Here is a 21,345-nt window from a genome sequence, read left to right as displayed (position 1 = left end):
GGAGGGTTAGGGTGTAGAGGGGGTAGGGTGTGGAGGGTTAGGGTGTAGAGGGTGGAGGGTGTGGAGGGTTAGGGTGTAGAGGGGGTAGGGTGTGGAGGGTTAGGGTGTTGAGGGGGTAGGGTGTGGAGGGTTAGGGTGTAGAGGGGGTAGGGTGTGGAGGGTTAGGGTGTAGAGGGTGGAGGGTGAGGAGGGTTAGGGTGTAGAGGGTGGAGAGTGTGGAGGGTTAGGGTGTAGAGGGGGTAGGGTGTGGAGGGTTAGGGTGTAGAGGGGGTAGGGTGTGGAGGGTTAGGGTGTAGAGGGTGGAGGGTGTGGAGGGTTAGGGTGTAGAGGGTGGAGGGTATGAAGGGTTAGGGTGTTGAGGGGGTAGGGTGTGGAGGGTTAGGGTGTAGAGGGTGGAGGGTGTGAAGGGTTAGGGTGTTGAGGGGGTAGGGTGTGGAGGGTTAGGGTGTAGAGGGGGTAGGGTGTGGAGGGTTAGGGTGTAGAGGGTGGAGGGTGTGGAGGGTTAGGGTGTAGAGGGGGTAGGGTGTGGAGGGTTAGGGTGTAGAGGGGGTAGGGTGGTGGTAGGAACTGGAGCTGGGGGTGGGGTAGAGGGGTTGCGGGGTGGTGTTGATGGAGATGAATCTGCAAATCTATAATTGTAGTTTCAGATTCTGATTTCTACGTTTGATGTTTTCATATTCCTCTTTGGTTTACACTTTGAACAGTGATGTCATCTAGTCATCCAGGGGGATATTTGATCACACCACCTGGTGGGTTCCATACCACCAGCGCATTATCTATGCTTTGACATTCCATAAAAAGGTGATAAAGTTTACTTTGAAGAACTATGTATAGGTGCATGCAATTTAGTGTTCATACTCCTGTTAAGGCTCTCTGTACATCAACGTAAGATGCACTATAATGGATGTTTGATTGTATATGAATATAACATGCCAGTATACACTAAATGTTTTGCTTCAGCAAATACAAAGGTCTAACATTGCTGGGTTTTGGGGGAAAACGTATTGACACCGTCATGAAGGGTTAGGGTTACTGACACTACATTATGAAGGATTAGGGTTACTGACACTACGTTATGAAGGATTAGAGTTACTGACACTACGTTATGAAGGATTAGGGTTACTGACACTACGTTATGAAGTGTTAGGGTTACTGACACTACGTTATGAAGGATTAGGGTTACTGACACTACGTTATGAAGTGTTAGGGTTACTGACACTACGTTATGAAGGATTAGAGTTACTGACACTACGTTATGAAGGATTAGAGTTACTGACACTACGTTATGAAGGATTAGGGTTACTGACACTACGTTATGAAGTGTTAGGGTTACTGACCTTGGAGAACTCCCAACCTAACAGCAGAACATCCTCCTTCTTACCTCATAGCTGACCAATGGAAAGTGCCTGTCACTGTCACCTGGGTACCTGTACCCGTGGTAACATCCGTCCATTCCTCCCAGTGATGGGCTGTCCCATGTGCTTCTGCTGTTTGTTCTGTCTTCTGTCTGTTTAGCTGTTTAGCTCACACACATTTTCTATCACTCTCTCCATCTCTTTCTCTTAATTTTACTTTCTCTCTTTATCTTGCTCTCTTTTTCTCTCTCTGTCTTGATGTTGCTGTGGCACAATATGTATTTAAGTGCTTGAACACTTCCGGTTACTTCCTGTATTGCCTGTGTCATTTCCTGTTCCAGTGTGTCCCTCAGGTGAGCCTTGCTTCCTGCCCTTGGCTCCTCTAGACATGGTTAGGCTGAGCAGCCTCTTTGGTTCAACAGTACTGTTAGTGTCTCTATGTTCCTGCTGTTGTTCAAATACGTGGATTAAAAAGTCCTGAAGTCTTGAAACTGGAGTCATTAATCCTATCATCTCTGTAGCTGCCCCTTGAGACATCAAACAGGAACATTTATAGCAACAGTATTGATGCAGAAATGATGTTCAGACTAAAGAACATAGGTCTGGTTTATTTCATGCGTGAGACCACTTGTGGTCACATGTTCTCGTCACATGTTCTCGTCATGTGTGATATCATGTGTGTTGAAGAGGCTGTGTGTGTGGCGCAGGAGAGATGTGTCATGCTATCCTGTTTAATGGAGTTTGTGTGTATGTTGGGAAAAAGGTTCATCTGTTAATCTTCCAGAGTTTCCAGTATGTCAAATACGGTGTCTGAGTGTGTGTGTGTGTGTGTGTGAGAGAGAGAGTGTTTGTAACAGAGAGAGAGGTATCAAATGTTAAGTGCATCGTGGGAGATCTGGACAGTGGGATTACTCCATGTAGATTAACAACGAACGTTAGACTGTTACTCACTGATCATCCTGTCACACAAGGTTGTTGACAACAAACTGCTCACCATCTCTCCTGGCTCACTCTTACACCTGTGTAGACAGCCAACTGGAACACTGTGTGTGTTTGTGTGTGTGTGTGTGTGTGTGTGTGTGTGTGTATGTGTGTGTGTGTGTGTGTGTGAACTTTGGGGTTGGGTTCATTTTAGATTGATCATCTGCATCAGTAGAATCATGATGTAATATAATAATGGCAGTGTTTAGGAACCCAGTTAGATTTCTTGATGCTTAAAATATTGACCCAGAGTTCAGACTCCATTTAAAATCAACATATTGATCTTTAAAGCTTCAAGCAGGATACAGAAAAGTAAGAGCTAACATATTCAGTTTGATCACAGTTTTTATAGATCATATTTATATATATATAGCCCTCAACTCTCTCCTTCCCTCCATCTCCATCTCTCTCTTCCTCCTTTGCTCAACTCTCTCCCTCCCTCCATCTCCATCTCTCTCTTCCTCCTTTGCTCAACTCTCTCCCTCCCTCCATCTCCATCTCTCTCTTCCTCCTTTGCTCAACTCTCTCCCTCCATCTCCATCTCTCTCTTCCTCCTTTGCTCAACTCTCTCTCTCCCTCCATCTCCATCTCTCTCTTCCTCCTTTGCTCAACTCTTTCTCTCCCTCCATCTCCATCTCTCTCTTCCTCCTTTGCTCAACTCTTTCTCTCCCTCCATCTCCATCTCTCTCTCCCTCCCAAGCCCAGGTCTTTCTCAGACCAGCATCCAGAGAGAGGGGGGCAGCAGGTGTGAAGTGAGATAGTCAGTCACAGGACTCCATGATAACGTTTCCTACAGAGACAAGGGTTTTGAGTTCCGGGTTTAGGGTTAGATGTTCTTTACTCCATTCTTGTCACCATGACGTCTAAAAAGATCTAATATTAAAGGATCGTGAATGTGACATTTGATCTTTTCTAATCCACTGATTGGGTGGGCGTAGCCTATTGAATTTCTAGGAAAGGAAATAAACTGCAGTGGAAACATCAATTTCTTGATAGAGTCACGTTTCAGATGTGCCTCCATTAAATAATAGATTTTTCCTGAAAACGTTATTCCCAAAGGGATTAGAGCTCCTGACTCTCCATTTATCATGGCGGGAATAATTCCAGTTAATCCTGTGGGGACAATCAGAGAGATGGGCTTAACCATCAGGTGGCTGTGTGGTTAGGGAATCGGGCCAGTAATCTGAAGGTTGCCAGTTCGATTCCCGGCTGTACAAAATGAGTAGTGTCCTTGGGCAAGGCACTTCACCCTACTTGCCTCGGGGGAATGTCCCTGTACTAACTGTAAGTCGCTCTTGATAAGAGCGTCTGCAAAATGACTGAATGTAAAATGTAAAACAGGGCTGGAGGGGAGCAGGCCTGGGCTGGAGGGGAGCAGGGCTGAAGGGGACCAGGGCTGGGCTGGAGGGGAGCAGGGCTGGAGGGGAGCAGGGCTGGGCTGGAGGGGAGCAGGGCTGGAGGGGAGCAGGGCTGGGCTGGAGGGGAGCAGGGCTGGAGGGGACCAGGGCTGGGCTGGAGGGGAGCAGGGCTGGAGGGGAGCAGGGCTGGGCTGGAGGGGAGCAGGGCTGGGCTGGAGGGGAGCAGGCCAAGGCTGGAGGGGAGCAGGGCTGGAGGGGACCAGGGCTGGGCTGGAGGGGAGCAGGGCTGGAGGGGAGCAGGGCTGGAGGCGACCAGGCCAGGGCTGGAGAGGAGCAGGGCTGGGCTGGATGGGAGCAGGGCTGGGCTGGATGGGAGCAGGGCTGGGCTGGAGGGGAGCAGGGCTGGGCTGGAGGGGAGCAGGGCTGGGCTGGAGGGGAGCAGGCCAGGGCTGGAGGGGAGCAGGGCTGGAGGCGACCAGGCCAGGGCTGGAGAGGAGCAGGGCTGGGCTGGATGGGAGCAGGGCTGGGCTGGATGGGAGCAGGGCTGGGCTGGAGGGGAGCAGGGCTGGGCTGGATGGGAGCAGGGCTGGGCTGGAGGGGAGCAGGGCTGGGCTGGAGGGGAGCAGGGCTGGGATGGAGGGGAGCAGGGCTGGGATGGAGGGGAGCAGGGCTGGGATGGAGGGGAGCAGGGCTGGGATGGAGGGGAGCAGGGCTGGGCTGGAGGGGAACAGGGCTGGGATGGAGGGGAGCAGGGCTGGGATGGAGGGGAGCAGGGCAGGGCTGGGTGAGGGGTTGGAAGAATTTCAAGTTTGTGTCCACTAAAACGGTGTGACTTCCAGTTCAGGTTCCGGGTTTATAAATTGTCTAAGTATATTAGGGTTAGGGTTATTATACTAAGTATATTAGGGTTAGGGTTATTATACTAAGTATATTATATATCTGTGGCTGAGAGTGTATGGGGCTCCAGGACTGACATAATGGAGTGCATTCTCAGTTATTTGTGGGGGAACAAAAATGTGACTGGATGATGGCGCCAGCATACAACTGCTCACTGTCATTCCAACCTCCTACTCATCAGTTTCTACAGATCTGTTCTTCCACCCCCTCAGCCTGCTGGCACTGCACCTCTCCCCTCCCAGCATGCACCTCCCCTCCCAGCATGCACCTCCCCTCCCAGCAGCTCCAGAGAGAGGCCATCTGGACTGCTACTCTGACTAGCTTTCTCTCTGTCTCTCCCTTTCTTCCTCTCCTTCCTCTTTTTTCTTCTCCCTCTTCCTCTTCATCCACCATGCTGTTTCACATCCTCCCAGGACTCATTCTTCTCCTGTGCAGTACCAAAAGAAAGCTTAGTGCAAGTTCAGTCAGGCCCACTCTCTCCTTTCCCTCTACCTCCTTGCCGGAGCTGTCATCTAGGTTCGATGTTCGATTAGCCGCTCTCCCTCCTCTCTCCCCTTCTTCTACTGTCCTCTCCACTGCTAGTTAATGTTCCACATCCGTCACCTCTTCACTTTCATGTGCAAACTTTCCTCCCCAACCATTAAGTTATCTATCTCTTTTTGTCTCTCATCCCTCTCTCTCCCTGTGTCTGCTCTCTTTCGCTCTCCCCTTCTCTCTTTCTCTGTCTCTCTTTGTCTCTCTTTCTCTCCGTCTCTCTCTCTGTCTCTCTCTCTGTCTCTCTCTCTGTCTCTCTCTCTGTCTCTCTCTCTGTCTCTCTCTCTGTCTCTCTCTCTGTCTCTCTCTATGTCTCTCTCTATGTCTCTCTCTCTGTCTCTCTCTCTGTCAAGGGTGGAGATGAAATATTCAGCCAGTGAGGAAGAGTAGTGCCCCTGTGTTCACCCACCACATCCCCTCACTCCAGGATACATGAAATACTCATCTCTGTCTTCTCTTTCTCTCTTTTACTCTCTCTATCTCAGACAAACACAAGTGCAGAGTCAGTGTGTCTCTTGGTGTTAGCAGGGAGCAGAGTGTCTGTGGCTGTCAGCACTGTCTCCAATTAGGTCGAGATTTCTGGGTTGTTTCCAAGCAACCTACATTAAGCTTTAAATGCTGAGAGGGAAACAGGACAGGCTTTGAAGCTTTGAAGTGTGTGCATGTGTGTGCGTGTGTGCGTGTGTGTGTGCATGTGTGTGTGTGCATGTGCGTGTGTGTGAGGAGAAAAAAGAATATTGTGGGACACAGAGATTGAAAGAATTGAGAGAAAAACATGTATTATAATAATACCAGCTTGTTTTAAGAGTTGGTTACATGCAACACTTGGTAAATAAACTTTAACTTCAATACAAATTAAACTTTTAATTATGGAGGAATCCTCTTCCTTACCATCCAAGCCTGGGGTCACCCGGACATCAAGGATCTAGGCAACCTTTAGGGAATAGACTATTACTACCACTCTATGAATAATATATCCTGTTTTCTCCAAGCCAAAGCCTGTGTGCTAAATTAAGAAGGAAGTGAAATGTTTCCACTGGAGAGCAGATGTGAAGACAGAGGAGACGGAAACATTTCAAGTGGTAGAAGAATCTACAGGAGCTTCAAACATTTTCATTATATTTATCTTTTTCTACACACTTGGAAGTGTACTTAAAAGTGTACTTTTTAACAACCTCGATGTCTGTCAGTTTGTGTTTGTCTACTTTGTATACTGCACCTTAAGCATCATATGGGTCCGAGGCAGAGGAGAAGCTGGAGGTATGACGGGAGGAGATGAGCGCCATGCTGGATGAATATTTGATCTGAGCTGCTCTCATGAGCTGTTAGTGAAGTCTGATAAGACATGGAATATTGATACTTCACAGCACGTTTCACTCGTGTGTGTGTGTGTGTGCGGTCTTGTACACTTCCCATATGTATGATTGTGTGGTTACACGGCTGCCTTATTCTAACTCACTGTACCCTGTGTTCATCGACACAGCAAACATCTTTAATATTCTCCTCATGGAAGCACTCCCGGTCACGTCAGTGAGAGAGGGGTAGAGAGAGAGGGGGAGATAGAGAGAGAGGGAGTGAGAGAGGGGGGATAGAGAGAGGGGGAGTGAGAGAGGGGGAGTGAGAGAGGGGGGGATAGAGAGAGAGGGAGTGAGAGAGGGGGAGTGAGAGAGGGGGGGATAGAGAGAGAGGGAGTGAGAGAGGGGGGTAGAGAGAGGGGGGGATAGAGAGAGGGGGCAAGGGATGAAGCAATAGCACATAAAGCTCTCTGATAAGTCCCAGGAGGGATGAAATGAAGAGAGAAGTGAGAGAGCAGGGCAAAGGGAGAGAGAGGGAGAGCAGGGCAAAGGGAGAGAGAGGGAGAGCAGGGTAAAGGGAGGGAGAGAAAGAGAGAGAGCAGGGCAAAGGGAGAGAGAGGGAGAGAGAGCAGGGAAAAGGGAGAGAGAGAGAGAGCAGGGTAAAGGGAGAGAGAGAGAGCAGGGCAAAGGGAGAGAGAGAGAGAGCAGGGTAAAGGGAGAGAGAGAGAGAGAGCAGGGTAAAGGGAGAGAGAGAGAGAGAGAGAGAGCAGGGTAAAGGGAGAGATCAGTCTTGTCTCTGCCAGTAGACAAACACAGGCTTAGAGACTTTGCTCCTGTTTGTCATCACCGACTGCAAAATATGGAACTATTATGCTCAGTGCATGTGAGCACACAAAATTCCCAGACCACTTTCTAAAGTTATAATCACATAAAAACTAAACACACGTCAGTCGTCTAATTGGCGCAACACAGAAAACAACATTGATCCCAAACACAAGATGATGCAATCAAACGACAAACAGAAGTGTCTGGACAGTGTTCTGTTAGCCGTCACTGTGGTCAGTGTGACCTGACCGCTCCCACAGAGAGGCTGAGGTAACAGCACCTGAGGGGGACAGAACTGCCACATGACTCCACAACACTGTCATCAGGCCTCATTACACACAGGCGAGGCAGAGAGAGAAAACATCTGTCCAGAATGACTGAGATGTGAGTAGAGTCCTGCAATATCTAACAGTGTCTCCTGTCTGTCAGCCTGTCTGCCTTCCAACCTGTCTGTCTGTCTGTCTATCAGCCTGTCTGCCTTCCAACCTGTCTGTCTGTCTGTCAGCCTGTCTGCCTTCCAACCTGTCTGTCTGTCTGTCTGTCAGCCTGTCTGCCTTCCAACCTGTCTGTCTGTCTGTCTGTCTGTCTGTCAGCCTGTCTGCCTGCTCACCTATCTCTGTCTTGTAATTTCCATATGATCATTTTTGCATACAGCAGGTGCATGAGCAGTAGGGTGACTAACGTCCACCCCCTTCCTCTGTCTCCCTTGTGCAGCAAGGCAGGCATGGTGAGGCAGAGCGAGGCAGGCACGGTGAGGCAGAGCGAGGCAGGCACGGTGAGGCAGAGCAAGGCAGGCACGATGAGGCAGAGTGAGGCAGGCACGGTGAGGCAGAGCAAGGCAGGCACGGTGAGGCAGAGCAAGGCAGGCACGGTGAGGCAGAGCAAGGCAGGCACGGTGAGGCAGAGCGAGGCAGGCACGGTGAGGCAGAGCAAGGCAGGCACGGTGAGGCAGAGCGAGGCAGGCACGGTGAGGCAGAGCGAGGCAGGCACGGTGAGGCAGAGCGAGGCAGGCATGGTGAAGCAGAGCAAGGCAGGCACGGTGAGGCAGAGTGGGAGTCGCTGCTCTCGTTCCGTCTGTCTGGTGCTGGCGGCTCTGGCTCTGGCTCTGCACCTGCTGCTGGTCCTCTTCTGTTTCTCTGTTCTCTGGACATCCTGCTTCCTCCCTCCGCTCCCCTCCTCCTCCTCCTCCCCAGCGAGCAGCTCCCAGGTGGCTGAGAACCGTCTCAAAATGGCTGCTGCAACAAATGGGCCCATCGAAGCTAAGATTTCAGACAGAGACAGCCAAGTTGAAGGTCGCTCCAAGCTAAAGGCTCTCTTCAGCCATCCGCTGTACAACCTGCCCCGTCCCCCGCTTCAGGAAGATGATTGGCTGCTGAAGTTCAAGCCAGAGACAGAGGAAAAGACCATGGATGAAGCGCTGGAGAGTTTCATACTAGACAGTGAGTGGTGAGTAACACAAAACACCCACCATCAGAACTGGAATTGAAAATCAAATCAAATCAAATGTGTTTGTATATCCCTTTTTACACGCAATCATGTCACAGAGGGCTTCACATAAGAATTGCTCTACAAATACTGTCATCTAGGGGGCCATTGACTCTCTTCATCAATACAGATAAATAACTCTCATTATAGAGAAAATTACTTTACTGGTTTCGCGATACAAAACTCTCCCATAGGCCAAGCGACAGCGAGGAGGATGGCTACGACAGACTTAATTGGACGAGCAGCGCAGAGACCCACCCCCCGTGGCTGCGGTTTCACCTGGGGATCTCTCGCTGGGAGCTGTACGGCAGGACAGACTCCAGCCTGGCCCAGCTCACTCACGACCTAGCCACGCAACGCATCCTCTCTACAGGTATGACCTAGCCACGCAACGCATCCTCACCACAGGTATGTTCAGGGTCAGCTTGGCTCAGGTCTAAATTTCAGGAGGTTCCCTTGGCTGGACAGTTCTAGTCCTCTTGGTTGGTCAGAAGCTCTGGAGCTCTGAAAGGCAGCTTGTTAGCGTGTATGGCCAGGAGCGTTGATGTGAGAGTGCTGGTGTCTCTTAATCAATCACAGATAAAACAGGCATATGTGTGAGTATGATGTGTGTGTGAGTACCAGCCTATGGTGGCTGTGCCATGCAGACAGGCTCTGGTGTTACCTACAGCATGTTCAACAGTGTTAGATGGTCCTCAAATCCTGGACTTGGATCCTGGAGAAAAGTTCCTCCCTTCCTCTATCCTAACAAACAAAGACAGGGCATGTCAACAGAGACAGAAGTGAGTGTTGTGCGTGTTTGTGTCAAACAACAATTGTACACATTCAGAATCTACTTGTAAAACCTTAAGGATTGTGGTTTCTACTGAAATAAGAGTCTGACACTGGGATTACAGCAGGAGAGGGGAGGAGAACAGACACATGTGAAAGGCAGATAATCGAACATGTCAGGATCACATGATCCTTCGTTCTGAGGTCAGTTAATATAATCCTCCAGAGCACACGCAGATAGATACACACACATACACAACATCCCCCAAACACACACACACTTGTAAATCTCTCAAACACCTCCCCCTCTCTACAGCCCAGAGCTACTGAGAGCCGTATTGAGACTGGTGTTGAGCACTGCAGATTACTAACCCTTAATCTTCCGTGGGATTGTCTTCTGTAGTCTAGGCTCCACTCCCCTCCTCTTCAACAGACCACAGGCTGCTTGCAGACTGCTACATCTGAGTCACACTGTGCACTGACTGCATTTACCCATCTGACTCAACAGATTGATCCAAAATAGGCTGGCTACACTCGAGGCTAAATTAAGGCAAATATACATTTGAGTTTGTTGCCTGCCTGTTTATTGACGTGTGTTTGTGTGTGCGTGTATGTTTGTGTGTGTGTGTGTATGTTTGTGTGTGTGTGTGTATGTTTGTGTGTGTGTGTGTGTATGTTTGTGTGTGTGTAGTGCAGAAGACAGGTGGGACACAGCTGAAGTTGAAGATGTCCTTCTCAAACCATGGAGAAGCGCTGCTCAAACCCATGAAGTAAGATGTTACACTCACACACACAAACACACTCAGACACTCACGTGCCACAACCTGACCTCCTCACTGTGTGTTGTGAGAAGACAGGAGAGGGACGTGGAGACAGACTTGAACCTCTTCTACTTCTCAGACTTTGAGAGACATAACGCGGAGATCGCTGCCTTTCACCTGGACAGGTAGGAAGGCAGGGGACAGCATGAGGAATGCTGCCCTTTGACCCTGACCTGACCATCTCCCTGCTCTCTGTCCCTCTCCTCATCCTCACGCTCCGTTTCTGACTTCTGTCAGAATTCTGGGTTTCAGAAGGGTTCCTCCCGTGGTCGGCAGACTGATCAACGTGACCACAGAGATCAGAGACATCACAACTGACCGCAAACTCTCTAGAACCTTCTTTAACTCTCCTGGTGTGTGTGTTCAAAAAAGCTAAACACGTCCAGCTAATAGCCGCTGTGACCTTGCAGGTTGGTGTTGCAGTGACGAAACCAGTCTCAATCTCTCCACGTTTCTCTGGCTCCCCCTAGTGGGCAACGTGTGTTTCTTCGGCCAGTGTGAGTACTACTGCTCCACAGAGCACGCAGTGTGCGGCCGGCCCCACCTCCTGGAGGCATCCCTGGCCTCCATGCTGCCCGACCTCTCCCTGGCCCCCCGCCGCTACTGGAGGTCGCCCTGGAAACGCTCCTACAGCCGCGTCAAGCTGGCAGCGTCAGTCCACACACACTCACACACACACTCAATCACATACACTCACACACACTAACACACACACACACACTTACACACACATTGGTTGTCATCCTTAGTGTGGGCTGTTTTCAGTTGTTAGGTGAATCATTCTTTTTTTTTCAAATTCTTATTTATATTATAGATATTGTTGGTATAATAGCTCATTTGAATAATGATTACAGGTTTAGATGATCTATTAGAAGTGAAGACAGGCTGCTGTCCGGAGAAGGACCTAATCATTCCAGTGTACCTGTACTTCTTACAAATGGCAGATAAGCTTGAAACTTGACACCCACACAAGCACACACAAATACAGGGATTAGAATAAAACGAATATTTTACTAGGCCTTCATGCACTGTTTGTATGTTGTTTTGAATAAAAGTTAAATAAACACAAGTATTTGACGTCCCACTAACGTGAGCTCTCTGTGTGCTGTGTTGTAGCTGGCAGCAGGATCCTGAGTACTGTGACATCGTGAAGAAGACTCCTCCCTACAGCCAGGGGAGCAGGCTGGTGGACCTGGTCGACATGGCCATCCTGGACTTCCTCATGGGTTAGTCTGGCACTGCCTGCTCTGCCAGCAGAGACATGTTCATCAGTTAGGCCTGGCCTGAGAGATACCCTCCTGTAGGGTTACACTCCAACCCTGCTCCTGGGGAGATACCCTCCTGTAGGGTTACACTCCAACCCTGCTCCTGGGGAGATACCCTCCTGTAGGGTTACACTCCAACCCTGCTCCTGGAGAGATACCCTCCTGTAGGGTTACACTGTACAGCTCACCTACAGACAAAATGGTCATATTAACCCAAAACTGTAACCTTTCAATAAACCCCAGGTACTGTATGTTTGTACAGGCAACATGGACAGACATCAATATGAGACCTTTGAGAAATTCGGGAATGAGACTTTTCTGCTTCACCTGGACAACGGGCGTGGGTGAGAACCTGAGACATGCTGTTTAAAGGAGTGAAGTTCTGTAAAACAGAGGTTCAGAAGACAACACTGAGGTGCTGTGCTGTCTAGCCAGCATGGCCCCTGAGGTGACTGTGTTGCGTGAGGTGACTGTGTTGTGTGAGGTGACTGTGTTGCGTGAGGTGACTGTGTTGCGTGAGGTGACTGTGTTGCGTGAAGTGACTGTGTTGTGTGAGGGGACTGTGTTGTGTGAGGTGACTGTGTTGCGTGAGGTAACTGTGTTGCGTGAGGTGACTGTGTTGCGTGAGGTGACTGTGTTGCGTGAGGTGACTGTGTTGTGTGAGGTGACTGTGTTGCGTGAGGTGACTGTGTTGTGTGAGGTGACTGTGTTGCGTGAGGTGACTGTGTTGTCCTGTCCGGCAGGTTTGGCCGTCATTCTGTTGATGAGCTGTCCATACTGGCGCCCCTACAGCAGTGCTGCAGGTAAGGAGGGCTCACCTCACCCCCTCATCACCTCACCCCCCCCAGCCCCCTCTCTCACCTCACCTCACCCCCCCATCAGGATCCGTGTCTCCACGCTGCAGCGCTTGCGTCTCCTGTCCCTCCTGGAGTTCCGTCTGAGTGACGTCATGCGTGAGTCCCTATCCCAGGACCCTCTGGTGACGGTGGCTCCTCTCCTGTCAGAGCAGCACCTCCAGGCTCTGGACCGCCGCCTGGCAACTGTCCTGCAGATAGTGCACACCTGTCACAATCACCATGACGATGTCCTCTACAATGATCAATAGGAACACTGAAAACCACACCATGATTAAAATAAAAGTATTTTACAAGAAATATTGTCTTCACCTACCCGCGTTTTTTCATTTGGTTATTAAAAGGTACATCGGGATTTGAATGTGAACTTCAAGAATGACATACTGTCATGTTCAAAGTGATCAAATCTGGATTATGGGGTTGAAAGACAGTAAGCTGTTTATCCATCTGTGTTCCTGAGTTGTCAAAGACGTTGGTTTTACCCTCAACTACTGTAACCCAGGGAGTGGCAGCCCGCAATGTTCACTGACCAGAAGCCTGCTTGCTTTCACTTTCCAAACGTCATTTGACTGAGACGGAACAGCCTGGGTCTGGGGAGGGACAGTGGATCCCATTGCGCGGGACTCTTTTTTAACGCTTGAAACTTGTTTATGTATTAGCTGTAATAATTGCACTTGACAATCCACTAGATTATAAATCTACTGTAACGAGTTTACGGTAGTATAATGCATTAATGCGCTTAGCTACAAACGTGCCCTTCGCTTCAAATATATTGGTATAAGCATTTATGCGGTTTGTAAAGACGATGGATCCGACAGATTTTCTAGAAGATGAGCAATTTCTGCAGTTCCTCCACTGCAGGAAAACTGAACTGTCAGTTATGGAAGATCCACGTCTCTTTTTGAACCAGCTTAACGACTACAACCTACTACCGACTGATATGTACGAGGTGAGACGGAAGTCAGGTCTGTCAAACAGTCCGAGGCTGAGTGGCTGTTGAAAAAACCCTTTGCCGCGCCTTCATATTTTTTGATCAAAAGTTTTGGGTGGCTGATTTTTTATTCATATTTATTTTCTCAAACGTTAAAGGTGATGCATGAACAAAGCCAAATAACTTCTTGTAGTACTTCAAAAAGGCACTTTGGTCACACATTTAAACACCACCTATTTAGGTCTACTTCAAAATCATCCGATATAGTCTAATAGGTTTGCAAAGATTTGTCGAAATCAAGATCAGTTTAGCCATTTTCCTACTGCAAAAATTGTTTGCGGTGTTAAAGGAAGGATCGTTTTGAAAACGAGTTTGAAAGGATTCAAACCCAAATATCCCCTCTCACTTCAAAGCCACTCCTCCAAAACACATTCGTGTTTGAATTGTAGTCCCCGTCCAATCCCGTCCAATCATTGCATTCCGTCTGAATCAATAGTGCCGTATGATTGGTCGTGTTTATTACAGTCCTAATTTCATTTTACTGTCAAACCTTTAGATGTATTTGTTGCTATCATGATGTGAAGTTTATCGCAGCAAATATGTCAAAAAATGCTCCTCATCAACATTACCTACCATGCCTTTAACTCTCTAAAACTTCCTTTCCTCAGTTGTCATAACAGACAATAGGCAGCAATAGGCAATAATATGTTTTATAAACCTTGTGTACAGAAAGTGATCCGGACAAAGAGCAAAGCTCAGAGGCAGAAGAGTGTGTATGAGATGCTGGACTGGCTGGAGAGGAAGAGACCACAGCACATCAAGCTGTTCTGGAAGTGTGTGTTCAAGGAACATCTCCTTCTGCAGTATCCCACTCTGAGACAGCTACGCAGCAGCCTGATGGATGGTCAGTTGGTCCCCAGCGATGCTGCTGTTACATCATCGCTTTCTAGTTCCAGTGTTGTCAGTCTGTCTCTACCTTAGTAGGCAGATATTGAGGACAATGCATTCAACAATGTACCATGTTATAGAGCAATACTATTAGACTTATCAAAGAACCAGAATTATTTTGACTTATAATTATGTGTGTCGCACTTGTGTTTAACCCAGCGTCTGTTCATGTAGGGTCGTTTACATTCTCTGAAGAACTACCAGAAAAGGTGGAGCAGGGCATAGAGAAGAAGACAGCTCCTGAGGACGGGGAAAAGATGGGGAAGAAAAAGAAGACAACAAAAAGTGTGAGTGTGGATGAGGAGCAGGCTGGGCCGTCCTCCCTGCACAGCCCACGCAAGAGGAAGAAGGTCCAGAAGCCAAGCTTTGGTGAGTCCCAGGCTTCTCTCTGGCTGCATTTGAATTTATTCCCTGAATCCTCTTTAACGCCAACGATAGGGTAAAAGGTTTTTAATTGTGCTTTTTGATGAGGTGGCCCTCTCTGCGTGTGTTCTCAGGGACTCCTCTGACGAAGGGGCAGAGCAGGGACATCTGGACCTGGGAGCTGTACCGGACGCAAGTACCGGTCACATGTGGGGACAAGAAAGGCATGCTGTACAGAGCCAAGCTGGCCAAAGGTGAGCAGGACTGGATGAACAAACAGTGTGTTGCTTCATGGACCACCCACATACTGAGAGAGGTCTTGTGAAATCTGCCCTTCTGATCTTTGACCTTCAGCTCTGTTTGTACTTTGCCTTGGATAAGTGTAAAAAATGAATTTAATGTACAATGTCAATTCAAATTCAGTGATTAGCCTGGTTTGTAAGCAAAGAACGTTGACAGTGACTTGGGTGTCATTGTCTGGTGTTTATCTGGCGTTGGTTTGACTTGCGTGGCGCTCCTCCAGGAGAGAAGTGCATCATAGTCAAGAACAAGTGGTTCACCCCCGCTGGCTTTGAGGAGTTTGGGGGAAAGAAGAGCTGTGGGAACTGGAAAGGGTCAATACTATGTGGGGGCACCCCTCTGAAGAACCTGATACAGGTGAGGTGACCAGACCAGTCTGTTCCACTGAATGAGTAGTCAGTGTTTCTGAGGGCATGTGAACATGATGTACTGTGTGTGTTTAATATTATATATGGTGTTAGAGGTCTTAGTGAAGATATTATTCAGTTGGAAAGTGTCTGAAATGTTGTCCCTCTTTTTGCGTCTCTTCATAACTTCCCCTCAGGAAGGTCACCTGACATCTCCAGGCTTGACCAGAAACAGGAGCCACAGTCCAAAGGTGTGACACCAACCACACAGTAGACTGGTTCATCTGCAGCTCTATGTTCTGCAGCTCTATGTTCTGCAGCTCTGTATGTTCTGCAGCTCTATGTTCTGCAGCTCTATATAATAATACTAAATCATAAATTGTATTTAAAGGCGCCTTTCTCTGCACCGTACAGAAGAACAAAAAACATTAAACTATCTGCAGCTCTGCATGGTTGTATTAACCAGCTGTATATCAGGTTTGATTGGAGACTTATGTGGAGACTTGGTGTGCTGCCCAGAATGATCTTGGAAGCTCTTTTAACAGAGACAAACAAATTGAAACATCTAGGAACTACTGAAACTGTGCTTGTGTGTTTGGTGTGACTGACCCCTGTCACATGACCGACCTCTGTCACATGACTGACAACTGTCACATGACTGACCACTGTCACACCCTGTCTTCTTCTTGGCATCCCCCTCTAGATTAAAAGAACTCTGTTTCAAAGAAGCCACTGCAAGACCTCCATTACTGGTTTGTATGGAAAACATGAATGGGATGTCATTGACAAGAAACAGTTGTTCAGGCCTTAAGACTTAAGACCAAAATGTTTGCACACAATGAATCTGATTCCAACCAAATAGTTGGGAAAACCATCCAGTTGTGTTATTAACTTGGACATGTCCAACAGGTGCTTGATAAAGAGACTTAATTGCATGATAAAACCTCCCGTTAACCCTAGAATTGAACCTATATTGATGAAGTTCTTTATTTATCCAGTCAAATGCCTTCTTGAAATAAAAAGTTGACTTATTCTTTTAAATTTTTGCACGTATTGTGGGAGTAACTAAAGGACAGAAACGATCTCGAACATGCAGGGCAGGACTAAAGTTGGGAAGGCTAGTCCAGACCACCAGGATCACAGTTGAAATCCCCCCACACACTGTCAGAAGCCACAACGGACAGACTAAACACTCATGTCATATAAAGGATGTTGATGCCCCCAAAAACTAGTATCATGCTAAATATCCTGTCTTCCATCTTTGTCTGCTTTTCACTCAGAATCTGAATCTGAGGAGGAGGACAGAGAGACAGGAGAGTCCGACTCTGAACAGGGCAGTCGTGATGGTGGTCAACCTCAAGTCTTCAAAGTGACCTGTGGGATCATCAGTGGAGTCTTACATAAGTACCGTTTTGCGTCAGGTGTGTGTTTGGTGTTTGTTCACATCCAGGAAAGTAGTGCTCCTTCCTTGTCTCTCCTCACCCCTCCCTGTCTCTCCTCACCCCTCCCTGTCTCTCCTCACCCCTCCCTGTCTCTCCTCACCCCTCCCTGTCTCTCCTCACCCCTCCCTGTCTCTCCTCACCCCTCCCTGTCTCTCCTCACCCCTCCCTGTCTCTCCTCACCCCTCCCTGTCTCTCCTCACCCCTCCCTGTCTCTCCTCACCCCTCCCTGTGTGTGTGTGTCCCAGGGACGTGTGGGAAGAGCATCCGTACGGAGCACAGCTGGATGACCCCTGTGGAGTTCCTGAGGGAGGGGTCAGTCGCCTCAGATGACTGGAGATGGAGACAAGACATCCAGTGTGATGGACAACCTCTCAGCTTCCTCATAGAGGTAGAGACAGAGAGCCAGAGAGACAGAGAGAGAGAGACACACACAGAGACCTTTGACTTTTAAAGATACCTTTATTGGGCAGTTAGAACTGCCAGCCAACCAAACTGTTTCACCACACCGAACCTTTCTTATCAAGACAAAAAACACTTCAATTAAAACTCCCACACAATATTAATTCCTCATCAAACCCCCCCCCCCAAAAAAAAATATATATATATATAACAATAAATACAAACCCCCCTATTCACAGCTTTAACGCTAGACCCCCCTCCCCCTCCACTGTGCACAAGGCACCCCCACACATCCACAAACTCCTCCATTTTCCCCACCAGCTTATAATACGAGAACTCAATTCGCAACCTTGCCGTGACCAGCCCCAGCAACACTGCTCTCGCATCAACCGACCCCATTACCAAACGCCTACTCTTCCTCGTCTTCCATATAGCGAGCTTGGCCTGCCCAAAAAGGAAAGATGCGAGGCATACTCTCCTCTTCTCTGGAACTGAGTACCTGGGTCCCCCTAGAAACAGCGGCAGTGAAAACCCCCACCCGCTGCTATTGTGTCTTTTTTAGGAGGGGAGTTTGACCATCCATACCCGGTGTGCGTGCAGGCTCTGCAGCTCAGACCCTGAAGACCTGGTGAGTCTGACTCCGTATCACCCAGCCCCCACAAAACATGGAGCTGCCTTCTCTCAGCCAATCACATGACTGCAGTTAGATAATGATGTCAGGAGGCCTGTGATGTCATGTCGGTCAGCCTTGCTGTGTTAGTGTGCTTTATAAATAAAATGTACTTAATAATTTACTTACTTTTCCTCTCCTTCACTGTGTCAGGAGGAACAGAGCAGTGATGATGACTGCTTCCTCTGCCGAGGCGTTGGTGACCTGGTCCTGTGTGACACATGTCCTCGATCCTTTCACCAGGACTGTCACCTTCCCAGACTGGACGACACCTCAGTGAAGTGAGGAGAGGGAACGAGAGAGAGAGACTGGGTCTGAGTGGGGACGATGAGAGAGAGAGAGAGAGAGAGAGAGAGAGACTGAGGGTGAGTGGGGACGATGAGAGAGAGAATTCCGATGTGTTGGTACATTACAGTAGAGCCACATGATCCACTTGTCCTATAGCCATGTGTGGTTTATGTATTTCTGCAGTAGCGATTGTGAGTGGGTGTGTACAGTCTGTGTGTACCAGACCAGCAAAGACTGGCGCTACCCAGAAGGAAAAACCCTGCGAGAAGCTCATTCCTGCCCTGTCTACACACACCTTCTAGTGAGCTACATCTGATACCTGCCTGCCTGCCTGCCTGCCTGCCTGCCTGCCTGCCTGCCTGCCTGCCTGCCTGCCTGCCTGCCTGCCTGCCTGCCTGCCTGCCTGCCTGCCTGCCTGCCTGCCTGCCTGCCTGCCTGCCTGCCTGCCTGCCTGCCTGCCTGCCTGCCTGCCTGCCTGCCTGCCTGCCTGCCTGCCTGCCTGCCTGCCTGCCTGCCTGCCTGCCTGCCTGCCTGCCTGCCTGCCTGCCTGCCTGCCTGCCTGCCTGCCTGCCTGCCTGCCTGCCTGCCTGCCTGCCTGCCTGCCTGCCTGCCTGCCTGCCTGCCTGCCTGCCTGCCTGCCTGCCTGCCTGCCTGCCTGCCTGCCTGCCTGCCTGCCTGCCTGCCTGCCTGCCTGCCTGCCTGCCTGCCTGCCTGCCTGCCTGCCTGCCTGCCTGCCTGCCTGCCTGCCTGCCTGCCTGCCTGCCTGCCTGCCTGCCTGCCTGCCTGCCTGCCTGCCTGCCTGCCTGCCTGCCTGCCTGCCTGCCTGCCTGCCTGCCTGCCTGCCTGCCTGCCTGCCTGCCTGCCTGCCTGCCTGCCTGCCTGCCTGCCTGCCTGCCTGCCTGCCTGCCTGCCTGCCTGCCTGCCTGCCTGCCTGCCTGCCTGCCTGCCTGCCTGCCTGCCTGCCTGCCTGTTTGCCCTTCTGTCTGCCTGTCTGCTTGCCTGCCTGCCTGCCTGCCTGTCTGTCTGCCTGTATGTCTGTCTGTCTGCTTGCCCTTCTGTCTGCCTGTCTGCTTGCCTGCCTGCCTGCCTGCCTGCCTGCCTGCCTGCCTGTCTGCTTGCCTGCCTGTCTGTCTGTCTGCCTGTCTGTCTGTTTGCCTGTAGATGGACAGTAAAGTAGAGATGTGTCTCCCTGACAGGAATGCCAGTATCTCCTCATGTATATGTACCACGCTGACGAGGAGAGGGTCTTTGCTACAGATTCCTGCCTTAAGGTTTGTTTATGGAAGGGAGGGAGGAGAGAATACAATAGAATAGTGTTTTATTGAACGTTTGTTAGTGATATCCCTGTCTGGGTTGTGATATTGAGGACGTTTGTGTCTCTGTTAGATCGAGGGCTACAGGCGTGTGGTCAAGACTCCCATGTGGCTGGACAAGGTGAAGGAGAAGCTCCAGCAGGAACAGTACCAGACAGTTCAACACTTCAAGATGGACCTTCTGCTCATCTTCGACAACTGTGCCACTTTCAACAAGGTGAGATGAACAGGATCTACTGTCAAGGACCAGGAGATTGACTTTACACAGAACCTGTAGTGTAGTGCAGTATAACACCCAATGTGTCTTTTAATTATATGAGTATTGAATTCATTTTTTTATTTTGCAGGACAACGCGGTGTTCCGTGAGATGGGAGTAAATCTCAGAGGTTTGTTTGAGAAGGAGTTCAAAAGTGTTTTCAGAGTTCAGCAGTAAACCTTGTCATGGTTCTCTAACCTCTTAGCTAGTCTGGCCACAGTCTGGACTGACTGGCTCCCTGGAGCATTGCAGGCACACTGATGTGGGGTCATCTCTGGAGCATTACTCGCTGAATTATTTCTGATAATGTTGCTTCATTTCCATCTTTTCCTTCAGATCATTTATATATTATAATTAGTGGTGGGGATAGATTTTTTTATTTATCTAGATGAATCTCACTGTAATCTTGGCGTTAATCTAGATTAATCTAGATTAAAATGGCTCATTTGAATTCCGCCGAAGGCATTCAGAATATGTGTGCTACCCAAATAATGACTAAAAGTAACTAAAAGTAAGTCTTTGAGTCGGGGAGAGGGAAGTTTGGGCCTCCCTGCTTAGGTCGCTGCCCCCGCGACCCGATCCCCGGACAAGCGGCAGATGATGGATGGATGGATGGATGGAAGTCTTTGAGAACGGGTTTCTCAAGCCAAGTGAGCAAGGAGATAAGTTAGCTTGGCTGATAGAGCTGTGCTGACGGGCTTGCCTCGGTTGCACTCAAACATAGCAGTTTGACGACGACTCTTCCCCTGCGCTACATCAGTGCTTGGCCCGGCATCTTCCGCATTAGTTAAGGGATGCTTTGCATTTAGGTAGTATTTGAGACTAGAAGAACTCGCACAGTAAACTAATTCCGCATCGCACAAGGTGCAAATAACCTTAGTCTTGTCGATGTTTCCATTGGGAAGCTTCTTAAAAATACATTTTCCCTGAAACAAACCAGGCGGCTACATAGCTGCATCCATGTTAGCACGTCACGTTTGATGTGGTAATTTCATACACAAGGCATACACACAGGTTTGAAGATTCGTTCTCGCCCCCTACAGTGCAATTCGGCTAGGTATACATCCGCGCTAAACTATCAAGGTGAAAGTCATCATAGCTTGCGTAGTATAGACCCAGCTCCCACCCAACTTTGAGAATAGATTAACGGCGATATTTTTTTGATTCGCCCGATAAGATTCTCACGTTAACGCAGCACGTTAACGCCGATAACGGCCCACCACTAATTATAATAGATACAATTATATAGATACAATTATATAGATAATAGTCAACAGTGTTTCCATGTTCTCTATCTGAGGTTTTCGGTTCGGTTGGTGCTTTTGATAGGTTGAGATTTACAGTGTTTTGTAAAGCCCTTTTATACTTAATGTAATGTCAAAACAAGTCATATTTGATTTGATTGGAGGAATAGTGTTATTACCACTGATTTGCCTGGGAAATGTCTGTTATGTCTGTCTTGTGTAAAGCACTTTAATTTTTTTAATTGACCTATTCATGTTTATAATATTGTCCTGTTGTTTATATGAACGGGATAGGGATTGGTGTACCATTGTATAACATTGTACAAGGCATATGTTGTTTTTGAAGTCATGACAAAACGAAAACTAATAAAATTATGACATGAGTGATTACTGAGAAGTGCA

The 21,345-nt window shown here is 48.9% G+C and overlaps 2 protein-coding genes across 6 annotated transcripts; both read left to right on the top strand.

Annotated features, from left to right (window-relative positions):
* The first annotated feature begins 7,532 nt into the window (after window positions 1–7,532).
* On the top strand, window positions 7,533–12,741 carry LOC146252792 (extracellular serine/threonine protein kinase FAM20C-like). Of its 2 annotated transcripts, XM_084676866.1 has the most exons (11): window positions 7,533–7,629; window positions 7,960–8,691; window positions 8,925–9,103; window positions 10,193–10,271; window positions 10,355–10,447; window positions 10,560–10,675; window positions 10,793–10,973; window positions 11,439–11,548; window positions 11,850–11,931; window positions 12,331–12,390; window positions 12,470–12,741. In XM_084676866.1, exons 1-11 carry the CDS (start codon window positions 7,619–7,621, stop codon window positions 12,690–12,692), a joined length of 1,866 nt encoding a protein of 621 aa, XP_084532992.1. In that variant the 5' UTR covers window positions 7,533–7,618; the 3' UTR covers window positions 12,693–12,741. The 2 variants fall into 2 exon arrangements, with proteins under 2 accessions (XP_084532992.1, XP_084532993.1); XM_084676867.1 differs by lacking the exon at window positions 10,355–10,447.
* A 300-nt stretch (window positions 12,742–13,041) lies between these two features.
* Window positions 13,042–21,340, top strand: LOC146252791 (autoimmune regulator-like). 4 transcript variants are annotated; one of them, XM_084676868.1, is made up of 15 exons: window positions 13,064–13,390; window positions 14,102–14,276; window positions 14,480–14,689; window positions 14,818–14,937; window positions 15,207–15,340; window positions 15,528–15,581; window positions 16,034–16,082; window positions 16,611–16,751; window positions 17,018–17,160; window positions 17,734–17,799; window positions 17,995–18,122; window positions 18,313–18,430; window positions 19,326–19,400; window positions 19,516–19,659; window positions 19,790–21,340. In XM_084676868.1, exons 1-15 carry the CDS (start codon window positions 13,229–13,231, stop codon window positions 19,874–19,876), a joined length of 1,806 nt encoding a protein of 601 aa, XP_084532994.1. In that variant the 5' UTR covers window positions 13,064–13,228; the 3' UTR covers window positions 19,877–21,340. The 4 variants fall into 4 exon arrangements, 2 of the variants coding, with proteins under 2 accessions (XP_084532996.1, XP_084532994.1); XR_014731675.1 differs by lacking the exons at window positions 17,995–18,122; window positions 18,313–18,430; window positions 19,326–19,400; window positions 19,516–19,659; window positions 19,790–21,340 and having other exon boundaries at window positions 13,043–13,390; window positions 16,611–16,734; window positions 17,734–17,800; XR_014731674.1 differs by lacking the exons at window positions 17,995–18,122; window positions 18,313–18,430; window positions 19,326–19,400; window positions 19,516–19,659; window positions 19,790–21,340 and having other exon boundaries at window positions 13,042–13,390; window positions 14,495–14,689; window positions 16,611–17,160.
* Window positions 21,341–21,345: the final 5 nt, after the last annotated feature.

Source organism: Hypomesus nipponensis, chromosome 17 (assembly GCF_054491055.1).
Source record: "Hypomesus nipponensis isolate SF chromosome 17, ASM5449105v1, whole genome shotgun sequence".
Lineage (NCBI taxonomy): Eukaryota > Metazoa > Chordata > Actinopteri > Osmeriformes > Osmeridae > Hypomesus > Hypomesus nipponensis.
The sequence above is the reverse complement of the archived record's forward strand: the minus strand, read 5'-3'. Positions and strand labels throughout refer to the sequence as shown.

Excerpts from the sequence above, each read along its gene's own strand:
- LOC146252792 (XM_084676866.1), top strand. Across the intron at positions 10,448-10,559 it reads GCTGCCTTTCACCTGGACAG|AATTCTGGGTTTCAGAAGGG; the intron begins GTAGGAAGGCAG and ends GACTTCTGTCAG. Across the intron at positions 11,932-12,330 it reads CACCTGGACAACGGGCGTGG|GTTTGGCCGTCATTCTGTTG; the intron begins GTGAGAACCTGA and ends CCTGTCCGGCAG.
- LOC146252791 (XM_084676868.1), top strand. The coding sequence starts at position 13,229 with ATGCGGTTTGTAAAGACGATGGATCCGACAGATTTTCTAGAAGATGAG. Across the intron at positions 13,391-14,101 it reads TACCGACTGATATGTACGAG|AAAGTGATCCGGACAAAGAG; the intron begins GTGAGACGGAAG and ends CCTTGTGTACAG. Across the intron at positions 16,752-17,017 it reads TAAGTACCGTTTTGCGTCAG|GGACGTGTGGGAAGAGCATC; the intron begins GTGTGTGTTTGG and ends TGTGTGTCCCAG.